Raw genomic sequence first — 23,122 nt, 5'->3', positions numbered from 1 at the left:
CAGAGGGTAACCCTTCCCTGTCCAATGCCCTTCGACCCTAGCACAGAGTCAAGTGAACCATTAACTCCAGATATGAGCCCTCCTACCCTCACTCCGCCCCCAGACAGGTGTGTTAGGGTGTCAGTTCTACGTGTCTCACACTCCACTCTGGAGACGGGAGGCTGAGGCCCTAGCTTCTCCTCGCAGGAGTCCCAAACGCAGAGCTCCCCAAGAGAACCAGACAGACCTGCGTGGAAGGTTCTTACACTGCCAATGTGGGTGAGGCCCTGGGAAGGTGGGGTTAGGGAGGCCTGAGCAGGGCAAAGGGCAAAAGGGATGGGAAATGGGGGGGGTAGGATCCCCTCTGAGGAGGAAAGCTGGGCAAATAAGGGTCCGGAAAGGGGAGGTCCAGAAATCCTGGACAGGTGGGGGTGGTGCTATACTATAAGAAGGAGATCCTGGGAAAGAGGGAGATGGGGGTAGGCTGGACTAAAGGTAGGCTAGAATGGAAAATTCGGTTGTGGGGGCCATGAGTAAAATAAAGTACAAATGAGAGTGTTGCAAGATGGGCAGAGCCATTCTAAATAGCTTTGGATGTGGGGAGGAAGTTTTCTCTCAACTCCCCTCTACCCTTGTTCTCTCAGGTGTGGCTAGGCCCCAGGATGCCCCAGGGGGAATAGAAGTCCAACACCTGAAACCTCGGCTGTGGGGCTACCTTTCCAACCTCCTGCTCTACCATGGGGCTCCTGTTGGCTGGACTGTGTGTTTGGGTGGCTCTGGGATGGGTGGGGGCTTCGGACCCTTCTACAGGTCCTCCAGCTCCCCTGGGTCCTGCTGAGCAGGAGCAGGGACATTACCTGGCACAGCTGTTTGGCTTATATGGAGAGAATGGAACTCTGAGTGTCAGTGGCCTTGCCAGGCTCCTTCATAGCCTAGGCCTGGGTCGGGTTCAGGGACTTCGACTGGGACACTCGGGCCCCACAGGGGGTAGGGCTGGGCCCTCCCCTGGGGACAATTTCACACACAGGTACTAAGTCCCCAGAGCACCAAATCACCTAGCTTCTGATGTGTGCTGAGGCCCTCTGGTCTTCAAGTCTCTCTTCTCTCAGTACTGTTCTCCCCAGTTCTCAATCCCCAAATAATTTCCAGTCCCCATTTCAGTCCTTCTGATCACCATTCTCCTAGCTTTCCATTTTGAGCAGTTCCTTAATTCCCCCTGCACTGATACTAAGTACCCACTATCTCCCCATCCAATCTCACCTTGTTTTCTATTTGTGAATTCCCAGATCTTCCCCGGTGCTACAGTCTTTAATATCTAGACTCTGGCAGCTAGAGCCCTGATCCCACCCCTACCTTCCAGCCTCCAATCTCATGCTCTCTTGACTTCCTGTTAAGAAGTGATTTTTCTACAATTTCTGGAAGAGGTTTTCTGAGCCCACAGCTGATCCTTTCCTCATTGCCATCTTTTTCAGACCACTAGACCCTGGGATAAGTGTGGATGTCTGGACAGGACTGCCCCTGGAACCCTCAGAATGGAGGGATTCAGAAAAGCCAGGGGCCTCCCACTTGCCCCAGGGGCCACCAGCCCCTGGCCTTGGTCTCTTTCACAGGCTACTGCTAGTGGACCATTCACTGTCTGACCATCTTAATGAGGATGTGAGTAGAGGACCCTGAAGAGGGAAAAATTAAGGGGCTTTCATTAACCACAGGTTTAATATGGACCAATTGTACAATTGTAAGATGGCTAATGAAGTCATCTTACTCTGCATTAACAGAAGGATGATGTCCAGAACATAGAAATATTATGTTATCTGCAATAATAGGATGCTCATTAGGATTATAACCTTTTGGTTAACAACAGTCTTGGAGATTTTATGTCTTAAGTTTAGTCACTGCACTTGAAGGAGATGACAAAGTAGAGAATGTTCAGGCAAGGGTGAGGTGCCCAGCATGAAGATGGTTTATAGGCTGCAGACTGGGAGGAAGGCATAATCAGCTGTCACCACGTATCCAAAGGGATGTCTCATGGTAAATTGTTCAGAGAGCAGAATAAGACAAATGGACAGTAAATATGGAGAGAGAGTGAAAAAATTATAAAAATGATTTTTCCAATTATTGGGCTGAATTGACAGAGAGTGTTTCCTGCCACTAGAGAGAACTATAGTCTAAATGGTCTTTAAGGACCCTTGTCACTTGAGTACTCTCAAATTTCAGAATGGGTGAGATAATAGAATCATCTACTCACAGAAAGTATCTGCACTGACAGAAATGGGGATTATTTGTATGAAATTTCCATTGTTAGCATATATAGACCAAACTTTAGCCAGTATTCCCTCACCCCCGAATGCATCTAATCTTCCTTTCCCTCCCAATTCCCAACATGTCCATTTGTGTTGGTCCTCCATTGAAAGAGGAACAGACATGGGATATACTACTTAAGGGCTTCAAGAGCCCCTTGGCCCAAGAGTTGAAACTGTGAGGGAGGTGCTCTTGGAGGCAGAGCTTTAAGGTCCTCGGTCACTGCTGTCCCCAAGGATCCCCTGACCTCTGACCTCCAAATTCCCCAGTGTCTAAATGGCTCCCAGCTTCTTGTCAACTTTGGCTTAAGCCCAGCTGCTCCCCTGACGCCCCGCCAGTTTGCCCTGCTGTGTCCAGCCCTGCTCTACCAGATTGACAGCAGAGTCTGTATCCAGAGCCCAGCTCCTGCACCTCAAGGGGACTTACTGTCAGGTCAGTGACCTGGATGGATAGACATTTCAATGGGGGTGTGGTGATGGTGATGTCCCCATTAAACTTGGATACTTCATTCTCTGTGGAGAGTTGGGTGCTGTGCTTGGGCAGAGATCAAACTGAAATCCCTTACTTCCTCCCTCCTTTTTATTCCCAATTGTCTCTGCTTTGAGACCTTACTGGCCCCAGCCTGATCTTTGACTGTCGTCCCCCATCCCAGCCCTGGCTCATAGTGCTCTGGCTGTCCTGGTGCTCAGCGCGTTGGCTCCCTTTTCCATACTACTGTTACGATTCCTGGGGTCCTGGCTGCTGCATCCTCTGTTGGGCTTCTTGGGGGCACTGGCTGTGGGCACACTTTGTGGAGATGCTCTGCTGCACCTGCTGCCACACGTATGTGACATAAAGCCCCACCTCTGTCCCCTGGGATTCTGGTTTTATTCCAACTGCTTTTGAGCATCTCCCTTCCTTGTTCCCTTGGTGTACCCCCTTTTCTCCATGTCCCATTTACGTCCAGGGGTGTTTTTAGAGAGAAACATGGGTTGGGGAAGAACCTGTCTTTCTCTGAGGGGTTGGGCAAGGCTTCCTTTCTGGGGTGTCAACTCTTCTTTGGGCCTCCGATTCATCTTCCAACTTTGGTGTCTCAGGCTCAGGGAGGGCGTCACGGTGGGAACCTAGGCCCCGGGCTGGCTGTGCTAGGAGGTCTCTTCCTCCTCTTTGTCTTGGAGAATTTACTTGGGATTTTTCGGCATGGTGGGCTACGATTGGTGAGTAACTCCCCTTCTGCTCATTCAACTGTTCACAAAATAGGCAAAGATGGTGGGTGGGGAGAAATAAAGGATATCTTCCTTCCATTACAAGTTGCCATTATTCAATAAAATCTGTCACTTTGTGAGGAAGTTAGGTGCCAGTTCCTTTCACCTCATCTCCTGACAATGTCTAGACATCCATCCTCTTTTTCCTTTCTGAGGGAGACCAGAAACCAAAAGAGGATGGCCCACAGATATCAACAATGGAACCAGATTTTGCCCCCTAATCTCTGGCTCTCTACCCTCTTAAGTCTTGGGCTCACTTCTGTTTTAGAGATGCTGTAAGCAAACAAGAAGAGGTCCTGGAAGTCAGGATCTAGAAAATGGTAGAGGAACAACTCTTCAGCCCCTGAGGGAAGGTCCAGGTAAGTCCAAGTCAGACCAAGATTTTAGGGGAAAAGAACAAACAGCCGTCAAGTTTCCCAGAATTCAGGAGTAGCATCCAAACCCTTTACTTTTGTCCCTATAGATACAGTGACTGAAGGGCCACAGGATCTGGGTGGCCAACTTTCCACAGCCCCGCTCTCTCTGACACAAGAGCGCCACGGACATAGCCATGGACACCCAAGCAGTGAGAATACTCAAATCACATGGATGGTCCTGCTGGGAGATGGACTCCACAACTTCACAGATGGGCTTGCCATTGGTGAAAGAGGGGGCCACTGGAAAGGGGGTGGGATGACTTGAGGGCTGGGACTGGATGCCCTGGGCACTGGCGAGGGAATAGGGGAACAGGAGTACTGGGAGGAAATACTACAACTGGTGAGGCTGGGTGAACTTTTGGGTAGAGTATAGAGCTGCAATCCTGATAAGGCAGAGTTTCTTGGGGGCTAATAACTGATTCATGATCCCATCTTGTCTTCCTTTCAGGAGTTGCTTTCTCTGATGGTTTTTCTAGTGGTATCAGCACTACCCTGGCTGTCTTGTGCCATGAACTTCCCCATGAATTAGGTAGGGAAATGACAGAAACAAAGCAATAATGGGGACTCCTCCAAGAACACCCACACCAGTTGTGGATTGGGGGTTGGAGGGTATTGATGGAGAAGAAAAAAGGCCTGTCTTGGGTGGTAGTGGTAGGGAGATATTGGGTTGAGCTTGGGTTGAACTCGACCTCCCTCTTGCCAACAGGTGACTTTGCTATGCTGCTCCAGGCTGGGCTACCCTACAAAAGGCTTTTGCTGTTGAGCCTGGTGTCAGGGGCCCTGGGGCTGGCTGGTGCAGCCCTGGGAGTGGGTCTCAGCCAGGGCCCTGCCCCATTTACTCCCTGGGTTTTTGGGATCACTGCTGGTGTCTTCCTTTATGTGTCACTTGTGGATATGGTAAGGGGGAGGGAACAGGATCAGCACAGATAAAAATGGAAATTAAAAAGGGGATGGTATAAATTGATGGCGGTGGGTGACTGGGTGGTCCTGATTCTCCAACTCCCACTCCCTCCACCTTGGGTAGATAGATGAACAAAGTGAAAAGCTCTACTGGGTCACCATCACCTCTAGCCCTTTTCTGCTGCCTAAGGCCATGAATCTGACTGCCATTTTTTTCTTTCAGCTGCCCACCCTGCTTCACCCTGCAGACCCTCTGCCTACATCTCACATCCTGCTGCAAGGGCTAGGACTGCTGCTGGGGGGGTGTCTCATGCTGACTATTGCCCTGTTTGAGGAGCAGCTGCTCCCCCTGCCCTTAGATGGCTAAAGTGGAACCACAGAAAGAAGGGGTCACGGTTTCTCTCCCTTCCTCACCCCCCCCTCCATCCCAGGAACAGAGGCCGGACACAGGGCCAATAGGAGCAATAGGACTTTAATAAACAGAACCCATCCCAAAGCCATGATGACTTAACAGCTGTTCTCACACCAAGAGGGTAGAAAACCAAGGTCTGGCCTGCATCTCTGAGCAGGCCCTGGGGAGGGAAAGGAGGGGTTCTTCTTCCACCAGTCCCTTCAGCCCCAGCCCAGGTTTGATGGGGGCATGGGTACATCCATTTCAGGGCATCTTTGTGCTTTACCCCAGGGCTAGGAGGGGTTGCATGTGACGCCCTCCCAGCTCCCTCTCTCCCCATGCTGCCCTCCACACTGGGTGCATGCATCCCAGGCAGATCCCATACCTGTTAACTGTTGCCCAGTAATTCTACACCCTCTCCCTCAGACCCCTCCCCGATTCCAACACTAGCACCACGGGGTGGGTTTGGGGCAGGGAGGAGAGGCAGGTGTGACAATTGCTTAGAGAAAGATTCAATGAATCCAGTGAATTGTGCTCAGTTCTCTTTACTTCCTACAACCGAGTACATGGGTCACGGGGTGGGGACGGGGGGAGTTAGGGACATGGTACATCCCCTCCGCCCCCAACACACCTGCACACAGGATGGTGGTGTTTGCAGCATCACAGGTCATGCAGGTCATGAGGGGAGAGGAGCAGACACACAAGACACCCACAATGGGCACCGTACAAAGAACACTCTCACGTGCCCCCATATACACAGTTGTACATGAGGAATCCTTAGGCCCCCGCTCTTCCCTCTCCCCTGTCTTGCTTGGCTCCCAGGAAGGGGGGAACTGTATTGCTTTGAGAGAGCCACCTTGGGGGAAGGGGCTGCTAGCAGAGCAGCTCCACTTCGTCCCCACCCCCACCCCAATTTGGCACATCTGCAAGACACATAGCATTGAGGGGAAAGACCCTCACTCCTGGGCTCCCATGGCTTTAAGGGAGGATTTTGTTCTCCATTCTTTTCCTATCTTCATTAACTGACCCCTCTCCTGCCAGATTCCCCCCTCCCTTTGCCCTGGACACATACACAATGCTGAGATATCCAGGTGTGACAAGGGAATAAGGAGATTAAGGGTGAGGAGCAGGGTTTGGAAGCAGAGACCCCACCCTGGAGTGGGGGCAAGACTGGCACAAAAGCTACTTTAGTGCAATTGGAGATGGTGCCCAGAATGAGGGGAGAGCCGGTTCCCTAGGAGTCAAGACAAGCTTCTTGGTTCCTGAGGGAAGGGAGGCTCAAAATGGGCAGTCCAGTGCTCAGGCCCAGGGGGAGTGAGGGGTGGGGGGTGGGGTGGGGAGAATGGGACTGGGAAGAATCCACCCTCACTCTTACATGCCCTCCCAAGTGCTAGTTACAGTTTCTATCACTTCACACAAATGGGCAACAGCAGCCTTGGAGTTAGTACCTTCAAGTAGTTAAAAAAGCAGCACCCCCACTACCACCCCTCCCAGCCCCTGCCCTCTCCAAACCTGGCATTTGGTCACTTCTCTGGGAAAGGGTTTGGGGGAGACAAGCCAGACCCTCCTCTCAAACCTTTGGGCTTAGACCTCAAGTATTTGTTGCCTTTACCCTTACTCACCAGTGGAGTGCCAACCTGACCATGCTAAGGGAACCCTTGGACGGAGAGGGCTGGAACCACTTTAATCAGGCAGAGGAAGGGGCTGCTTTGTTCTTCTCCCCATCCCCCACATTCTGAAAATATAGGAGTGGGGAGATCCCCAAATTATCGTTTCCCCCAAGGGGGAACTTCTGGGCTATTGTCTGTAAGGCTATTTTCCTTTGCTGGAATCAGGGAAGGGGAGAGAGGATTAACACACAATGGGGACTGGGGTTGGGGATGGCCAAGGAGGGGAAAGGAGGGAAGGACTTCCTTACTGGAACATGAGGTCTGCTGGAGCTGTTGTTACCAAAGAAACACTTGTGTGCATAATATTCAGGGATACACTCTTCCCCCCTCCAACTGACCACCCATCCCTGCTCTGGAGCCCAGCTCTCAGGATCACGTTAAGGACTTTAGACGAGATGCTGGGAGCTCTGCAGAGCATTTCCCATGGCCCTCATATCCTCATTTCCCCTTCAAGGCCAAGGGAACATATGGGTGGTCCAGTGGGGCAACATTGGTGGACATTGGTGGAAACAGTATTGAGTTTTCCTTTGGTTACATATTGAAGGCAAAGGTGAGCTGGACTTACAGTCTAAACGGAGGGGGTGAAGAGAGGGAAAGGGTCTTGGAGTGAGATGAAGGAAGGCAGGCCCTCCTCCATTCTTCTACCCCAAGAAACACAAGTCTTATTGGGGGTGGGGGTCCCTCAATGTTATCTCCCCCACCCCCCACAGCACCAAACAAGAAGAATAGAAGCCCCTCCCCTGTGGGCTGCTCCCCACCCCAACCTGGGCTGTACATTCAGTGGTTTTCAGCAGTCCTATGGCTCGGGGGGTTGAAGGGTGGGGGAGGTAGCCCCATCAGTCTCAGCTGGACAAGTGGCAGTGACCCTGGTCTATCTGTTATACCAGGACCCACGATTTGTGCCTTTCTTTTTGGGGGGAGAGGGACCATCCCCCTCCAACTGCCCAATGTCCCTCAAATCAGAAAAGCCCCCAAAATAAGAAACTAAAAACTGGCTCTCATTAGCTGTCTTTCTATTCTCCTACCAATTTCATTTGTCTGTCTCCTCCATAGCGCTCTTTGCTGGGACCATGGGGCTGCTCTCCAGGACCTCTTTAGAGAGGCCTTTTCCACAAAAGTGCTTATTACTTGAAGCAAGTGCTTTAGAGCTTTTTTTTTTTTTTTGGGGGGGGGGGAGAAAAGGGAAGGGAGAGAGGAGAGCCTAGGGAAGGAAGGAGAATGAGAGGTCTACTCCCTCCCCTTCCTGGAGAAGGACTGGGGGCCATTCTGCTTTTGTTTAATTTCTCCACACCCGTTTAAGTCAAAAAAGGTTTAAAAAAAAACCCTGAAAATTAAAATAAATATGCAGTGGCCATGAGTATGGGACAAGATGCTTCAAAAACAACAGGGGCTTGGGAGCCCAGGGTGGGGCAGGGAATTTCCTTTGGCATAAGGAGAGGAGGCTGCTCATCCTCCAGGCCCCCTCACCAATGACATGAGGAGGGGAAAAGGGTTTCCCCCTATTTCCCCAGCAATGCTGACACTGTGCCGAAGGGGCAAAGGCTGGGCAGCCACCAGAAATCTCTTTTAGCAAAATAATGGGGCGCTTTGCAAACACTCAGATTCTTACTGATGTTGTTGAGCATCAATAAAGGAGAACACGACTGCACACAGATGGGCTCCTCTGGAGAACCTGTGTTGTCCCCTCTACCCAACTCCCTGCATCAGAATGAGAATGGGAAGGGAGAGTGAGAAGGCTGAGAAGAAAATCATCTGAGGGGTGAGTGCACTTTAAAAAGCCAGCAGGGATTTTTTTTTTTGAGGGGAGGGGCTACAGCCCTTAGAGAGAGGTCACATTGATTGTCATTTAGGGAAGGAGGGAACGTGGGAAGGAAATGGGGGAAAGGGGCAGCACAAGGCCCTTTGGCTTTAACAGGATCGAAAACTAAAAGCTGCACAATCCTTCTCACCAATAATGGTCATTTAGAAGCTTTGAAATGGTTTTAGAACAGTGATTGGGTGAGGGGGGAAGGATAGGTGAAGAGTCGGGGGAACATAGAGATAATGGGTAACACAAAAAGACAGAGAGGAATGGCAGAGATGAAGTCTCAGACGAGCTACAGAGAACTGAATAAATGAAAAGGTGTGGGGTGTTGGAGAAGAAGGGGGTCCTGGGATGTCCCCTAATGCCCCAACATCATTCTAGGCAGAGATGGCAGAACCTAAGTCCAATACAGAAAAGGAAGTAAAATTGTGAAGAATGCAAGCAAAGTTGGGGAGTGGGGTGCGGTGGGCCCTTGTGTTTCTCTGTGGGGGGGACAAAAGCACTATGTAAACGAGGCCAGTCCAGTTTTTAGGAAACAATACTGATGGCGACTTCGGGATAATGAGGGAAGGGACAGGGTATGGCCTCTGTTCAAGTTATGTGTCTTGGCTCCTGGCTGAGGTATTGCATGTGAGGAAGGGAACGTTGGATGGAGTGGGTCAGGGAAATATTCTGGGAGGCTTAGCTGGGAGACGGATGGTTAGGGCATTTAAGGGGACCAGGGCCAAATTCAATGCTACATTTAAATAAAATGTGCCCCCCTCACCTTCCCTAGTTTGGTGCTTAGGGTAGGGCCCTGGCCCTCTCCCACACCCCTGTCACTGGGAGGCAGGGTCTACCCTCCCACTCCTAAACCCAGGGCCCCAGCTCTGGAGGAGGGCTCTGAGTCTCAGGTGTAGATAGTCTCTAATTTGTCCCTGCCCCTCCCACCATCTTTGGCTTCAGATCAGCAGTGATTGGGGCTGGGGGTGATCTTGGACAGAAGGGGATGGTCGAGGCAAAGAGGGAGGCCCAGAGGAGCTATGGATAGGGATGGCCCTCCTTCCACACACACATACAAGCGCATGCTTGAAACATACACAGAGAATACAAGAGGGCTGTGACTTTGAAATGGACAGGAAATTCATTTGTTTCTTCCACTAAAGGGTAAATGCTTACTTAAAAATTCATGACAAGCCTAAAAGTGAAGAGCTAAAGAAGAGGAAGGAGCCATAGATACTGCTCTTCCTCAAAAGGAGTTAAAATGAAGAAGCAAGGTTAAAGTGCATGGTGGGGGGAGGGGGGACCAAGAAGGGCCAAGCTGGGGGAGAAGGGGCAGAGCCAGCCCTTGATTTGCATATGAGGAAGTGGGGAAAGAAGGGAGCAGGTTTTAGAGTCCCAGGTACAGTAGTTGTTGCTTCAAGTGTTTTGCATTTGAATTGGAGGGGGTGGGGGGTGACAGGGTAGATTGGAGGGGAGAGGAAGAAGCTCCAGGCCTCAGTGCTAAAAGTCTTCCCTCCACCACCCAGCTGCCCCTATGGGGAGTGGGGGGACACCTCCAGAGTGCTCACACAGTACCAGAAATTAAGGCTTCTCACTGCTTCGGGGGTAGAGAGGCTAGCCGAGCAGGAAGGGCAGTGATCAGGATGGGGAACAGGTAACTGCCTGGCTCCAGAGGCAGGAAAACTGAAGAGAGGACAAAAAAGGAGGGTGTGGGAGGGAGGAAGAGGGGGAAGAGAGAGGTGGAGCTGAAAGCAGGATGGGGGACAAGGAGGGGGGTAAGAAAAGGGGTAGGGGTGGGCAGAGATAAAGGAGCCAGGCATTTAGTACATTTTTTTAGATTACATGGCAGAAGGGCCTGCCCTGGGGGCACCAAGAGCATCCGGAAACTCCCTGGTAGCCCACTAATACCCTGCTCAGTTTGGGTGGCAGAGGGGTGAGCAGTTTATCTCCAACTCTTTCCCTCCTTCTCCCTTAACTTTTCCCCACTCCCAGCCCCCCCATCACCCAAGTCGTGTTCTCCTTTAAAGTGCCCTATATTTATAGACATTTTCTAAATAAATAGAATAAGATATCAGGTCACCGGTGTGGGGAGACCAGCGGAGGATCTACTCTGAGTAGCAGCCGTCTAACCCGATGGCGCCATGCCGTTCCTGGCTGTAGGGGCAGGAAGCCCCATGGGGTAGGGCACCACAGCCACCCACTGTCTTGGCAGCAGCGATGCCACAGTTCTTGAGCAGGCTGAAGCTGAAGGGGCTGACGGCGTCCTTGGGTGGGAAAGGCTTCATGGTGGAGAGGATCAAGGCCAGACAGTCTGCCACATCTTTGTTGGGCGCACAGGCCAGGGCTGGAGTGTGACCTGCAGGGCAGATCAGGGGAAACTGAGGTATGGGTCCTTAAATCTCCTCCCCCATTAGCCGGGCTCTCCACAAGTCTGTGGAAGGGAGCCCGAGCAGTCAAGTTTTCCTAGAAGGTTAAGTCTGCAAGTAAATACATCCTTATTCAACAAAGTGTATACGTTTGTATGTCTGGAGGGAGATAAGAGAGCAAAGAAAGGAGGGAGCAGAAAGTGCACCTTCCCGGGGATTCTGATGGCTCTCCTTTGTTTCATCCTGAAAGGAAACCCCTGTCACATGGCCTCCTTTCAGGGGCCCCATTACGTGAGTGATGGGGGAGCCCAGGTCCCCTACCCTGAACAGCTCCCCTGGGAGGAAAAGCTTCCACACCCCAGGTCAGGAAATTGTCTACTATACAGTGTCCCTGACCCCAACCCAGGGGGGACTCTGGGCCCCACCCCACCTTCTTCATCTACAGCCAGCACTGTGGCCCCACGACTGAGCAGCGCCTGCACCACAGAAGCCAGGCCATTTCGGGCAGCGATGTGGAGTGGCCTTAGAGGGAGAAAAAGAAGAGGACTGAGTTAGTGGGACACATAGTTGTCCTAGCAAGGCATTTGCAATAATAACACAGCCCCTGGAAGCACCCCATTTTTTCCCATCTGCCACCCCACCTCAACCCCTCTGGTGGGAACACTCACATCTGCAGTGCACTGTTGGTGGCGTTGATAAGGCCAAGGTCTTGAGTTTCCGCCAGGATTAACAGGGCACATTTCTCGTGGCCCTGAGAAAAAGGGGAGGAAGGGAGGGCATAAAAGGATGGCCTCTAAAGGGAGAACAAGCTGGGGGCATGGGGAAACCACAGGTATTCCTGACTGTGACTAGTTCCAGAGGACCTCCCCATACCCCTCAAAACACACCCCAAAGTTGTTTCCAGTTTCCTTGTCCTAGCTACCCAACAGATGAGCCTTTCCCAGCGCTCTCCTTGTGCTGACAACCTGCAGCTGTCCCCACAGAGCACTGTACCTCCTACCAGGGATGCTGCCCCCTACCTTGCTGCATGCCAAGTGCAGGGCAGTGTTCTTATTCCCATCCAGCACAGTAAGGTCTGCTTTTGCTTGATATAACAGAAACTCTGCCGGGAGAAAGAGAGACATCATCACAAACCACACAACTGAAGGCCACGGAGCCAACCCTACCCTCCCAAACTTAATAGGCACTGGCCTTCCCACCGAACCCACCTGCCTGCCATTTGTATTGAGATACTCTTAGTTGTCAACCACAGTTTGCTATCCTTGACCCTCCCAACTCTTGCTCTCAGCTGGAGGCTAACCCAGCCCAGCTAAAAATGCCAGCTGGGCTTCTCCTGTCCACCTGCCACCCCCTAGGCCACACGCACCGACAGCAGCGGTTTGCCCATTCTCGGCTGCTGTCATGAGAGCCGTTCTGCCAGCCTGGTCAGTGGCGTCCACCTCAGCTTGGTGCCTCAGTAGCATCTGGAGCCCAGAGACATTGTCTGCGAAGGCAGCAGCATGAAGGGGGGTCCTGCAGGTGGGGGAGGGAGTAGAAAAAGCAGGGGAGGCTACTCAGCCTAGGGGAGTCAGGCTAGTGGAGACGAGGCAGAGTTAATGGAGGGGCCTACACTCTCACTCCCCAGAATTTGATCACTCACCGTCCTTTGGCATCTCGGCTATTCACAATCTTGGCACCCAGTGCTCCCAGGAGCATCTCTGTGGTGCTGTCCTGGTTGTTAATTCTGAGGAAAGAGAAAAAGGAGTCTTACTGAGGAGAAAGAGAAATTGGCCATCTGACTCTGGTAGCTGAGTCATTGCCCTCTGGGGAAGGGATAGGAGGGAGGTCACTCACACTGCACAGTGCAAAGGAGTGAAAGGGTTTCCTTCCAAGTATGAGAACGGGCTGTGTTCAAGTAACAACTCCAGACAATCTTCATGTCCTGAATGATGGGGAAGAGAAAAGGAAGAGAGAGAAAAAGTAAGAACAAAGCTCCCTCCATTCAGTCTGTAATCCAGCAATCTCCCGAATCAGTCCCATCAGACTCCCAGGTCCCAGTTTAGCTCTCTCAAAGCCTAAAGCATATTCAGCCTTAGTCCCATTCCCTAATCCCCAGTGCCCACCCATCCCTAGGTCCCTGACCAGTGTAGGAGGCCCAGTGCATGGGAGAGTAGCCACTGTAGTCCACTACTGCATCCAAGGGATCTGTGGAAAGGGCAGCCTGCAACAAGGTCCTCAAGACAGCTGTGTGGCCACAGGCTGAGGCCAGATGGATAGGTGTCCTGCCCTTAAAATCTCGGCATAGTACAAAGGCGTCATGGTCCAGAAGGGCAGCCAGGCAGTCCTCACAGCCAGTCACCGCCTATAAGCCAGCAACATGGGGAATTAACCTATTTCTCACCCCAAAGACTTAAGAGCCTGACTCTGATCATTGAACACTGGAATAAAATACTCCTTTTCTTCACCACCCATCACTCTATCAATGGAAACCAAACAGCACAAGAAAGGCTCTGACATGGGAGTTGTAAAATATAACACGAAGAAGAAAGGCTCCAAGAAGCAGCAGCTAAGGCGATAGAAAATATAGGGACCAAAGCAATGAAGCCTTTAAAGTCCATGAGTGGGCTGATCCATAGAATAGGTCAAAAGTATTTGGAGGAAAAGTGGGTGATGAGGATGTATGGATATATGTGAGCTATGTCCATAAGCATATAGATCATATGTATATGTATATATATACACACACACACACATATACACATGTGTATATATGTATCTTATATAATGTCAAGGTTTAAGATAAATTCTAAATAGCCCTGTGAGATAAATTCTGCCAGAGTTAATAAATCCATTTGAGGGAGAAAACTCAGTGAAATTAAATGACTTGCCCATGATGACAAAGTGTTGGAGACTGGATTTGAACCCAAAATCTCCCCATTGTAAGATCAATGTTCCTTCTCTTATACTATGTGGCCTCCCAGCAGATTGTCAGGAAAACAGAATGGAGGTTTTTAATAAACTATCTATAAGATGATAAGAGGGCTCACTGTCCATGGTCATTCAGAAACTTGCTGGATTGACTTACAACACTGTTCAGCCTCATGCAATTAAATCTTCTACCTGTTAAAGTGGCCCTGCCTAGGAAGATCTGTCACTCACCCCACGGTGCAAGGCAGTTCGACCCCGGCGATCAGCTGCATCAGCTGTTGATCCTTTTTCCAGCAGGAGATGCACACAATCTACATGGCCATTCATGATGGCTAACATTAGTGGGGTCCTGAAGGCAGGGGAGTAAATGGGGAAAAGTGTCAGGTTAAGACGAGAAAAAGTCTGCCACAAACATCTGGACCCTGAGCTCCTATACTCACTGTCCGTGGGCATCCATGACATCAGTGATATCAGCTCGCTCTCCACTGTCAATCAGCAGATGCAAGGAGTCTGTGTGACCAGAAGCAGCTGGGGGGAAAGGAGGCATGTCAGAGCCAAGTGGTGATAAAAAATGAGGAATAGAGACCCAGACCAAGGGAGAAAAAGGAACCAGGAAAAGAGATGATGAAGTATCAGAGTAAGGCAGAATCAGGTCATAAGAGGGGTAGTGTTAAGGTACATGGGTTCTCTTTAGGGGTTCTTCTGGGGAAGATGTAGCATGATGATCCAGGACTCAGAATAACACCAAAGAAAATGGACACAGAACTTGACAAAGATTGTTCTGCTGTATTCTCCAGATTGCCCCTACCCATTCTGGACCTGCATAAAAAGGTACTTGTTAAGGTGTAACAGAATCATTTAAATGCTAATCTGAAAAACTCTCCATTTGCTAGAATCAGATTAAAATGTAACTGGGAACGTTTAACAAAAAGAAATAAAAATACATTCAATTAGATAATGCTAATTTGTGATTTTCTAAATCATAGCAACAGGCTTCTATTTGAGTCTGAGGCCAGTGAATCCAGCGGTGCTGTCAAACAGAAAAGAGGTACCATTAAACTATATTAGAAGGATGCCTGCAGGCCACAAGGTGACTTAGAAAACCACATATTGATATTACCAATGTTCTATTATAGTTTTTTAAATTTTGTTCAACATTTTCCAATTCTATTTTCATTTGACCTGACCTATCTGACTCCTCTCTTGTACAGAATGGCTGAGTGGATTTCTGAGAGATCCTTACCGGCAGCATGGAGGGGTGTCCACTTCCGCTTTCGCTCCTTGACCAGGGCAGAGGCTCCATGGGCCGTGAGCACCTCCACACACTCAGTGGAGCCCCGTTCTGTGGCCAAGAACAGTGCAGTCCGGCCTTTGTGGTCCCTCACGTCCAGGTTCACCAGCGTCTCTGCCAGTGTCTTCAGTGCTTCACAGTGACCATTATAGGCCTGGGAGATCATGGGAACCAAAATGGAGCTTCTCAGTGATGTATGTGACCAATCACTTACCCCTAACAAGGAGAAGCCCTGATAAAATTTCTCCCAAATCACTAGACACCATAGGCTTAACATTTTTGGTTACTTTTCTTTCCCCACATTTGTACCTACCCAGACGGCCACCCTTAAGGCCACTCCCCCAAAGCAAAAAAAAAAAAAAAAAAAAAAAAAAAAAGGAATCTAAGCTAGGAAGAGAGCTCAAAGGTGCCAGCTCTCAACCTGCGCTGGCACCCAAGGTTAGGCTCCTATGAGTACACTCTTGGGTAGGGAAGAAGAGAAGGAGAACACAGAAAGGACTCACAGCTAAGTGCAAAGGGCTGACTGGAATGGTGTTCTCCACATCTTCCAGGCAGTTAAAAGACATTTCTAGGAGCTGAAAAGGATGCAGTGACTGTGAGGATGGGGAACTACATGAGGAATGCCCCCAAGGTCTCCCACCTCACCCTGAACCCCACCTTTTCTTAATTTAAGCTCTCTGGACCATGTCAGATGTCCTTAATTCCTTGACTTTTTCCAGTACTGCCCCCCACCTACCAGCTCAAGGTTCTGTCTGTTGCCATAGGCGGCTGCATAGTGCACGGCTGTGTAACCCTGCCTGTCCCGCAGGGAGGGGTCTGCACCGTTATCCAGTAAAAACTCCAGACAGCTGAGGGGAAGAAAGCATATAAGAGAAGGACTCCAGGAGAACCTAGAACACAAGCTAGAGATAAGGGTTGATGGATAGAATGCCAGCAAATATTTTCTGTTATCCCCAGGATACAGGCTAAGTTCTCACCTGCTATGCTCACTGCTGTCCTCCCTCCTTTCCTTCAGGTAGCTCCCCACACTTGGAACGCCTTCCCCTATCTCAAAGCCAGCTTAGATGCCAGCTTGTTCATAAAACCAGCCCTCCCTGGTCTCCTCCTTTAATCTCATGTGTCCCACAGCTAGAGTTCCAGCTGGAGTGACAGACCATATCATCCTGGGCCAATCACTTCACCTCTCTGAGTCTCAATTTGCTCATCTGTAAAATGGAGACAATGACCACACATTGCCTCCTTCATATGCCTCAAAAGGTCAAACAAACTGTTTAAGATTGCCTCCAGACTATGGAATATTTCACAAGTGTAGATCCCTCACGCTTCCTCAATCTTCATTAGAACATGAATCCCTTCCCTCACCCTCTTTGAGGATCCTGGGATCCTGCTCAACGTGTACTGAGTATTGGTAGAGAAAGAGACCAGGGAAAGTCCAGGAGAAGACAGCACACAAGGGACAGAGGTGAGGCGAGGACTTGAGGGTTCTTGGAGCTACTCACAAGAAGGCCTCCTTCCTCCGGGATGCCTTCAGTGGCTCGTCCTCTTCAGGGTCGTGGCTGGAGGCCGCATGCGGTTCCGCTCTAAGCATAAAGGGCAGATTCAGGTGAGGTCTGGAGGGAAAGTGGGGTGCAGGAGCTGGGACTCAGGGTACAGGGGGAGACAAGACAGGGAGACTCACCTCCGGTAGGTGTCGGAAGCGGCAGCATAGTGCAGAGGGGAGCAGCCTTTACAGTCAGCCTCATTGATGCCCGCTCCAGCAGTCACCAGCGTCACAGCACACTGGTAGCTGCCATTGGCGGCTGCATAGTGCAATGGGGTCCTGGTGGAGCATGACAAGATGATGAAGGGGAGGCAAAGGACTAACAAAGACCTCAACTCTGCTAAGAGTCGAGTCAGAAGCCGTCCTCACGTTCTGCGGCCCACACTCCCTAGAGCCCGCCTAGCCCTTCCCACACACCTTCCAAACTTGTCTCTCCTTCTCAAGTCAGCTCCACTGCTCAACAGCAAATTAAGACATTCAACATTCCTGTGAAGAGGGGGAGGGATAAGCAAGGGTTAAGGTACTCAAACTGGGAACTCTCTAGAAGAAGCAGAGACCCAAGGAAGGACCAAGAATGGGGAAAAAACAGCAAGCACTTCCTCCCTGCAGATTCCATCACTGGAAGCAAATAAATCGGATTGGGCAAGAGAAAACAACAACTTCTAGGACCCAGTCCAGGTCTCTTCCGTGGAGTACAAGGAAAAAGGAACTCACCCTCCAGAAGCAGCAGCATGGAGACAGGTTCGGCCAAGGTTATCAGGTGTGTTGATATCAAAACCAGCAGAGAGAACATGTTCATTGCTGAGAGAAGACACAATGCTGTATAGCTGACCTGGAAGGGGAAGTATATATAGTTCAGGCATCTGGGCATAATCAGAGAAAGGATGATACTACTGGCCATCAATTCCTAGCTAAAAATCCAAATAAGATGTACCTGAGGAGAGAAGCTTACGGCAACAGTCTGAGAATCCAAAGAGAACAGCTAAGTGCAGGGGGAACATGTCATGGATGCCTCGCCTAGAGAAAGGAGAGGACATCAGTTAGCCTGTGAGTTAGGAAGAAGACTCATTTGTCCCAGTACCATACACCTGGCAAAGAGCTAAGAAGATAGCAGAGGTAGCCTCTGAGATCTGGGGGTGAGGGAGGAAGCTCACCGGGCAGTATCAGCACCATTGGTCATAAGGGTACTGATGAGCAGCTCATGTCCATAGCGGGCAGCCACGTGCAACGGCGTATTCCCATATTTGTCAGCACAGTCAATCTCACTACCTGAGAAAGTTACATACATACTAACTCAGACACAGAACAGACCTTAGAACTAAGATTAATAACAAGCTATGGAACGCAAACCTATAAAAAAAATCAGGTAACAGAAAGGGCCTAATCATAAAATAAGAGATAAAATTAGCAAAAAAGATAGGCAATATTCTTTATTATATGGGATGGCTCTCTAGGAAGAAGAAGAAGAAAGACACAGAGGAAAATTTAAGCAGAGTAAAAACAAAAGTTATCAATAAAATTTATTTAAAAGAAAGAAGACAGGCAAGAGTGACTAACATAAAGAACCTTTGAAAAGCCCACAGGGAATAAAAATTAGCATTCCTATAGGAAGGAGGACAGCTCATAATCTCTGGGTTCCTTACCATTCTGTATGAGGATCTGAGATCGAGTGAAACGCCCATGGATGGCAGCCATATGCAGGGGACTCTTTCCCTCCTTACTCTGTAGAAAACAAGATCCCTTAGTATAAAGCAGAGAAGAATTAACGCAGATTTCCCCACAGAGGACCAATCTTTGGGTTCAGAAAAGTCAAATAAATTTGTAGACATTTATGCCCTGAGCCCCTGGCTTAGTGAGATCACTATAAAGAGTAAGTAGACATTTCTCTGGAGGCCAGCAGAGTATTGCACAAAGTTCTGGAGAAGAGAGAGTAACTATGGCTTTAAACTAGAAATTCTTCCCAGGGTTTTAATAATTTTCCAGGGAATTTTCCAGGTTTGTCTGATCAAGATCTTCCAACTTTGATTCTGCAAAACAGAATCTGTCCCATAATTCAGTTCCCTTCCCTCTGGCGCCTCCTCCTTCTCAGTCACCTGGAAATTGACATCTGCCCCATTATTGACCAATAGTTCCAAGCAGAGTGCACCATTAGTGGAGACTGCAGCCACATGTAATGGAGTAAATCCCTTGTCATTGGGCTGGTTGACGTTAGCGCCTGCGTTCACCAGCTCATTGGCCACAGCATCCTGGCCCAGGTAGCAAGCGATGTGCAAAGCTGTGTTCCCATAAGCATTGGGTTCATCGATCTGGAATAGTGAGGAATGCCAAAATAGGGAGGATGGTATACCTGGCCAAGAAAACCCAGAATCCCAGTGCTCCAGTTTCTGCCTGCTTAGGTAGCCCAACTCCCATGTATGCCTGTTAATACTGCCCTCCCAACAATCTCTGCTACCCATAGATTCACCAAACCCAAGCTTCCTTATGCTGACTTTCTCTCTCCATACAACCTCTTCTCTAGTTCTTAAGTCCCCGACCTTAGTACCCCAGCCCCCTGACCTCAGCCCCGAGACGCAGCAGGTGCTTGACCACATCAATCTGGCCATTGGCAGCAGCTGTGTGGAGCAGCCCATAGCCCTTTCGGTCCTTGCAACTAGGATCTGCACCCCGAGCCACCAACAACTTCAGAACCTCCAAATGCCCTAAGAGAGGAGGGAAACAAGGAGAAAATTAGAGACGTTGTAGGGAGATGGGGAATAGAGAATAAACTCTGTTCCAGGTCCACTACCCCAGAACTCTCAACCTCTAAATTATGCCTATGTAGGCCAAACACCTTCTTTCCATCTAGAATCTTCCTTACCTAAAAAGGCTGCCCAGTGTAGTGGCTGCCGCTCCTTTTTGTCACAGACATTCAGACTGGCCCCCTTGTTCAGAAGCAGGTTCACCATCTGCATGAGAAAAGGGAACATTTCCGTTCAGAGCTTGGCATGAGTCCGTTTCCAGTCTTCATTGTCCCCAGCAATTTTATACCAAAGGTTTTCTACTTTCTCAGCAAACTGAAGAGAGGACTGATAATACAGCTGAAAGGACCATGGACAGGGACTAAAGAGGAAAGCAGAGACTAGAAAAGAGAAAGGACCAAGGGATGGGCATGGAAAACCATGCCCCACAACCATGATGTCTGGACAAGCCAAGCATATTATAATCAGGCAGTGAGTGGGTGGAATCCATACCTCCAGGTGCCCACTGTGCACGGCATGGTGCAAGGCACTGCGCCCGCTTCGATCGGCCACGTTGAGGCTGCTCAGCAGCGGGGCCAAGGCTTCAGCACATTTGGTGGCCCGGTTGGCAGCAGCCACATGCAATGGTGTCTGCCATAGCTTGTCCCGAGCATTCACATCTGCGGAATGTGCTAGGAGCAGCCCCAGTACTTTCTGTTAGTGGGAATTTGTCCAGACAGAAAGAACAAAGAATAGGAGGTAAGGGGGGGAAATTAGGCACCTTAACTCCAGAAATGAAAACAGTTACAACATCTATCCAGTAAATACAGAACCCCTTTGTCCACACAATCTTACTCCCAATTCCCCCAAGAAAACAAGAAAACCACCTTCATACTGACATCCATCTCAGGGGAACCTCCTTCTTCATCTTTCCAGAGCAAACACACAGACCCTAAATCCCCCAGCCCCTTCTTGAAGCACAACTAACTTCACTCTTCCAAACATGATAGTAGTCTTTGTGCCCCTCACATCCCTTCCCCCAGCAAATTTAGCCATCCTAAAGACTCCTAGATCCTCCCAACCCCCATGGGAATTCCAGGAGAAATAAAGCCTCCCACTTTCATGAACACACCCACCTTCAACCCTTCCACAAGCACTAAAATTAACACCAATATCAATCTAAGAAAACAGACGACCTCCACCTTCATTTCTCAGTGAAAATGGAGCCAGCCCCCTACCCCTCAACACATCAGCCTCAGCAACTATCCTGGGCATAGCGCCCTGACCTCTGGATGATGGCTCAAGCCAGGGGAGTGCCAGGGTAGCCCTGGGAGGGACCAAAAGGGGACCAAGCTCTTGGGTGGCCCCTCAGGGAGGGATGAGTCATTTAGGCCTGGCATTGGAGCCCCCTGCAGCCTGCCAGCAGAGTGCTAAGCTGCCCCTGACGTCAAATCAGCTGGCAGAGCTCAGCCCCCCCCATAAACAGCCTTGCCCAGAGGTCAGGAGGGAGGAGCCAAGATCTGACTTTCCTCCCCAGATGGCACAGGAGATGAGACTAGGGAAGGGGGAGGACAGGAATGAGCCTCCACCATCCGCCTCATTAGCTATTCCTTTTGGGAAGAAGGGTGCAAGGAACGAGCAGCCAGCTGACCCTACCTCATTCCTAGAGGCAGCAGCACGATGTAGGGGAGTCAGCCACAGAGTGTCCTTAGCATTGACATTAGCACCTGGGGAGAAGTCAAAAATGCCCGTCGGGTGGGCTGCGGTGGGACTGGGGAAGGGGAGGAGCCTGAAGCCCCCTAGTTGGCACAGCAGGGCGGTGGAGCACCTAACACTGGGAGCAGCCCGTGGGCTCCCCTGCTCCGCTTACCTGACAGCAGTAGCAACTGGAGGATGGGGACATCTCCTACATATGCAGCAGCATGCAGAGGGGTTCTTCTCTCTTGGTCCTAGAAACGGAGAGGGCCACGGCTGGGTCACACCTGGCCGGGCCCTCCATCACCTGCCTTTGCCCCGCACCTTCCTACATGCGGGGGCCTCCGTTCCAGGGAGTGAGTGCTTGGGGAGGAGAGGGAATGCTGTCTCACCCCGCCAGAAGGGGGGGGCCGCGCCGCCCCCCGGGTCCCCCAGGCCGGGCGGGGCCGCCCCCCGCCCCCCACTGCTGGGCGCCTCCCCCCGGGGCGGGGGCGGGGGTGGGGGCCGGCTGCCCCCAGCTCACCAGCACGTTGATGTTCTCCTTCTGCGAGAGGAGGGAGCGCACTTCCTCCACATCCCGGCTAAAGATGGCTTGGACCAGGGGCGGCTGCGGAGAGAGAGCGGCGGGCGGCTGGGTCAGGGGGCTGCCGGGCGGGCGCCCTGTCACCGCCGCAAGGGCAGCGGGCCGCGGAGGCGGGGCCGGCCGGCCCTGCGGGCGGGCTGGGTGTGCGCGATGCGGGGCGGCGCGGGGCGGGGCGGGCGCGGGGAGGCCGGCCCGGCCCGGCCCGGGGGGCCGGGGAGCGGGGGCCCGGGGCCGCGGGGAGGCCGGGGCGCGGACCAGGCCTAGGCCGCACGTCCCCGAGCTCGCGTGGCGGCAGCGCCCGGCGGGCGGCGGCCAGCACGGTGACTCACCTGGTCCGTGATGCTCAGGATCCCCATGGCCCGGCCCAGGCTCCGTCCGCATCGAGCTCCCGGCGGCAGCGGCGGCGGCTCCACCGGGGACACGGGGCAGCGGCGGCGGCGGCGGCGGCGGCAGCGACGGTAGCGGCTGCTGGGAGAGCGGGGCCCCGCCTACCGGGAGGCGGGCGAGCGGGAGCCGGCAGCACCCCCTGGCGGCCACACCGGGCCCCGCAGCTCCGGCCCCCCGGACCTCCCGACAGGGCCTGCCGGCCCCACCGTCGTCCCGTAGCACCGGTGGCGAACAGACCTGCCTGCGCTCCGCCCCCTGGCGGCCAACTCTGGCTCCACAGCGTCTCGCAACCGACTCTGAGGCTCCCCCTGGTGGCGGGATCTAGCACCGCAGTGCTCCTGGCGGTCAAACCAAGCGCACAGCTCCCTCTGGTGGCCAACCCCAGAGAGCAGCGCCCCTAGTGGCCAAACAGCCCCGCTTGCGGGTCAGACCCTCCCCCACAGAGGGCCCGGACTAGAACAGACGTCTTCGCAGTCCTATGACAGCGCTCAGGGGGGAGCCCGGAGGCCAATCCCTTCATTTTACAGATGAGGAACCTGAGTGGGCAAGGGGCTGGGATTTGAAGGTAGGCGCTCACTCGCAGCCGTCCGACCCATTTTACAGACGGGAAGGCTGAGGCACTTGGGGGAAATAGCTTGCCCGCGGTTACCCAGCGAGGAACAGAGTTGGGGTCCCAGCTCAAGGCGCCAGGCTCCGAATGTTTTTCTGGGCCGGGAATGGTTTTGACGGGAGTGTGGAACTCTGCTGCCTTTTGGTCTGTAAGACGAACACGCTTACGTCCTGTGCCCTTTGGTTCCTGGCCGCCCGCCCAGATGGAGTCTGGGGGACGCGGGAGACATCACCATTCACCCGGAGGGCTCGGGGGGGGGGGGGGGCCCTCCGCCGCTCGTTTGCGGGTGCCGCTTCTGCAGGGCACCCCGGATCCCGGACACAGGCCTTGGGCCCACAGTCA

General features: G+C 51.8%; 2 protein-coding genes across 3 annotated transcripts; one reads left to right on the top strand and one right to left on the bottom strand.

Annotated features, from left to right (window-relative positions):
* The first annotated feature begins 103 nt into the window (after nt 1-103).
* Nucleotides 104-5,228, top strand: SLC39A5 (solute carrier family 39 member 5). Of its 2 annotated transcripts, none has more exons than XM_003772170.3 (11): nt 104-254; nt 624-1,006; nt 1,452-1,635; nt 2,547-2,709; nt 2,930-3,099; nt 3,354-3,473; nt 3,790-3,880; nt 3,985-4,161; nt 4,386-4,466; nt 4,644-4,834; nt 5,061-5,228. In XM_003772170.3, the coding sequence occupies exons 2-11, from the start codon at nt 717-719 to the stop codon at nt 5,202-5,204; spliced, it is 1,611 nt and encodes a 536-aa protein (XP_003772218.1). In that variant the 5' UTR covers nt 104-254; nt 624-716; the 3' UTR covers nt 5,205-5,228. The 2 variants fall into 2 exon arrangements, with proteins under 2 accessions (XP_003772218.1, XP_023361042.1); XM_023505274.2 differs by having other exon boundaries at nt 104-258.
* A 65-nt stretch (nt 5,229-5,293) lies between these two features.
* ANKRD52 (ankyrin repeat domain 52) lies at nt 5,294-22,617 on the bottom strand. Its single transcript, XM_031941182.1, has 28 exons — nt 22,113-22,617; nt 21,724-21,807; nt 21,376-21,454; nt 21,162-21,232; nt 20,019-20,219; nt 19,646-19,733; nt 19,345-19,487; nt 18,882-19,094; nt 18,432-18,510; nt 17,943-18,057; nt 17,723-17,805; nt 17,503-17,620; nt 17,206-17,274; nt 16,927-17,067; nt 16,748-16,828; nt 15,985-16,096; nt 15,752-15,823; nt 15,201-15,402; nt 14,398-14,485; nt 14,189-14,306; nt 13,172-13,391; nt 12,884-12,971; nt 12,690-12,773; nt 12,417-12,562; nt 12,070-12,152; nt 11,719-11,801; nt 11,481-11,572; nt 5,294-11,040 (listed from the first exon to the last, which is right to left on the bottom strand). Exons 1-28 carry the CDS (start codon nt 22,137-22,139, stop codon nt 10,790-10,792), a joined length of 3,231 nt encoding a protein of 1,076 aa, XP_031797042.1. The 5' UTR covers nt 22,140-22,617; the 3' UTR covers nt 5,294-10,789.
* Between the last annotated feature and the right edge of the window lie 505 nt (nt 22,618-23,122).

The sequence above is a fragment of the Sarcophilus harrisii genome, chromosome 5 (genome assembly GCF_902635505.1).
Source record: "Sarcophilus harrisii chromosome 5, mSarHar1.11, whole genome shotgun sequence".
NCBI classification, from domain to species: Eukaryota; Metazoa; Chordata; class Mammalia; order Dasyuromorphia; family Dasyuridae; genus Sarcophilus; species Sarcophilus harrisii.
The sequence above is the reverse complement of the archived record's forward strand: the minus strand, read 5'-3'. Positions and strand labels throughout refer to the sequence as shown.

What these genes read in the sequence shown, in the direction of transcription:
- SLC39A5 (XM_003772170.3), top strand. Translation starts at nt 717, where the DNA reads ATGGGGCTCCTGTTGGCTGGACTGTGTGTTTGGGTGGCTCTGGGATGG. An exon ending in TCAAGGGGACTTACTGTCAG is followed by an intron (nt 2,710 to 2,929) that starts GTCAGTGACCTG and finishes CCCCCATCCCAG; the next exon opens with CCCTGGCTCATAGTGCTCTG. An exon ending in GCCCCTGAGGGAAGGTCCAG is followed by an intron (nt 3,881 to 3,984) that starts GTAAGTCCAAGT and finishes TTGTCCCTATAG; the next exon opens with ATACAGTGACTGAAGGGCCA.
- ANKRD52 (XM_031941182.1), bottom strand. Translation starts at nt 22,139, where the DNA reads ATGGGGATCCTGAGCATCACGGACCAG. An exon ending in CATGCTGCTGCTTCTGGAGG is followed by an intron (nt 17,275 to 17,502) that starts GTGAGTTCCTTT and finishes CCCTCTTCACAG; the next exon opens with GAATGTTGAATGTCTTAATT. An exon ending in GCTGGCTGTAGATGAAGAAG is followed by an intron (nt 11,041 to 11,480) that starts GTGGGGTGGGGC and finishes TCTGCCCTGCAG; the next exon opens with GTCACACTCCAGCCCTGGCC.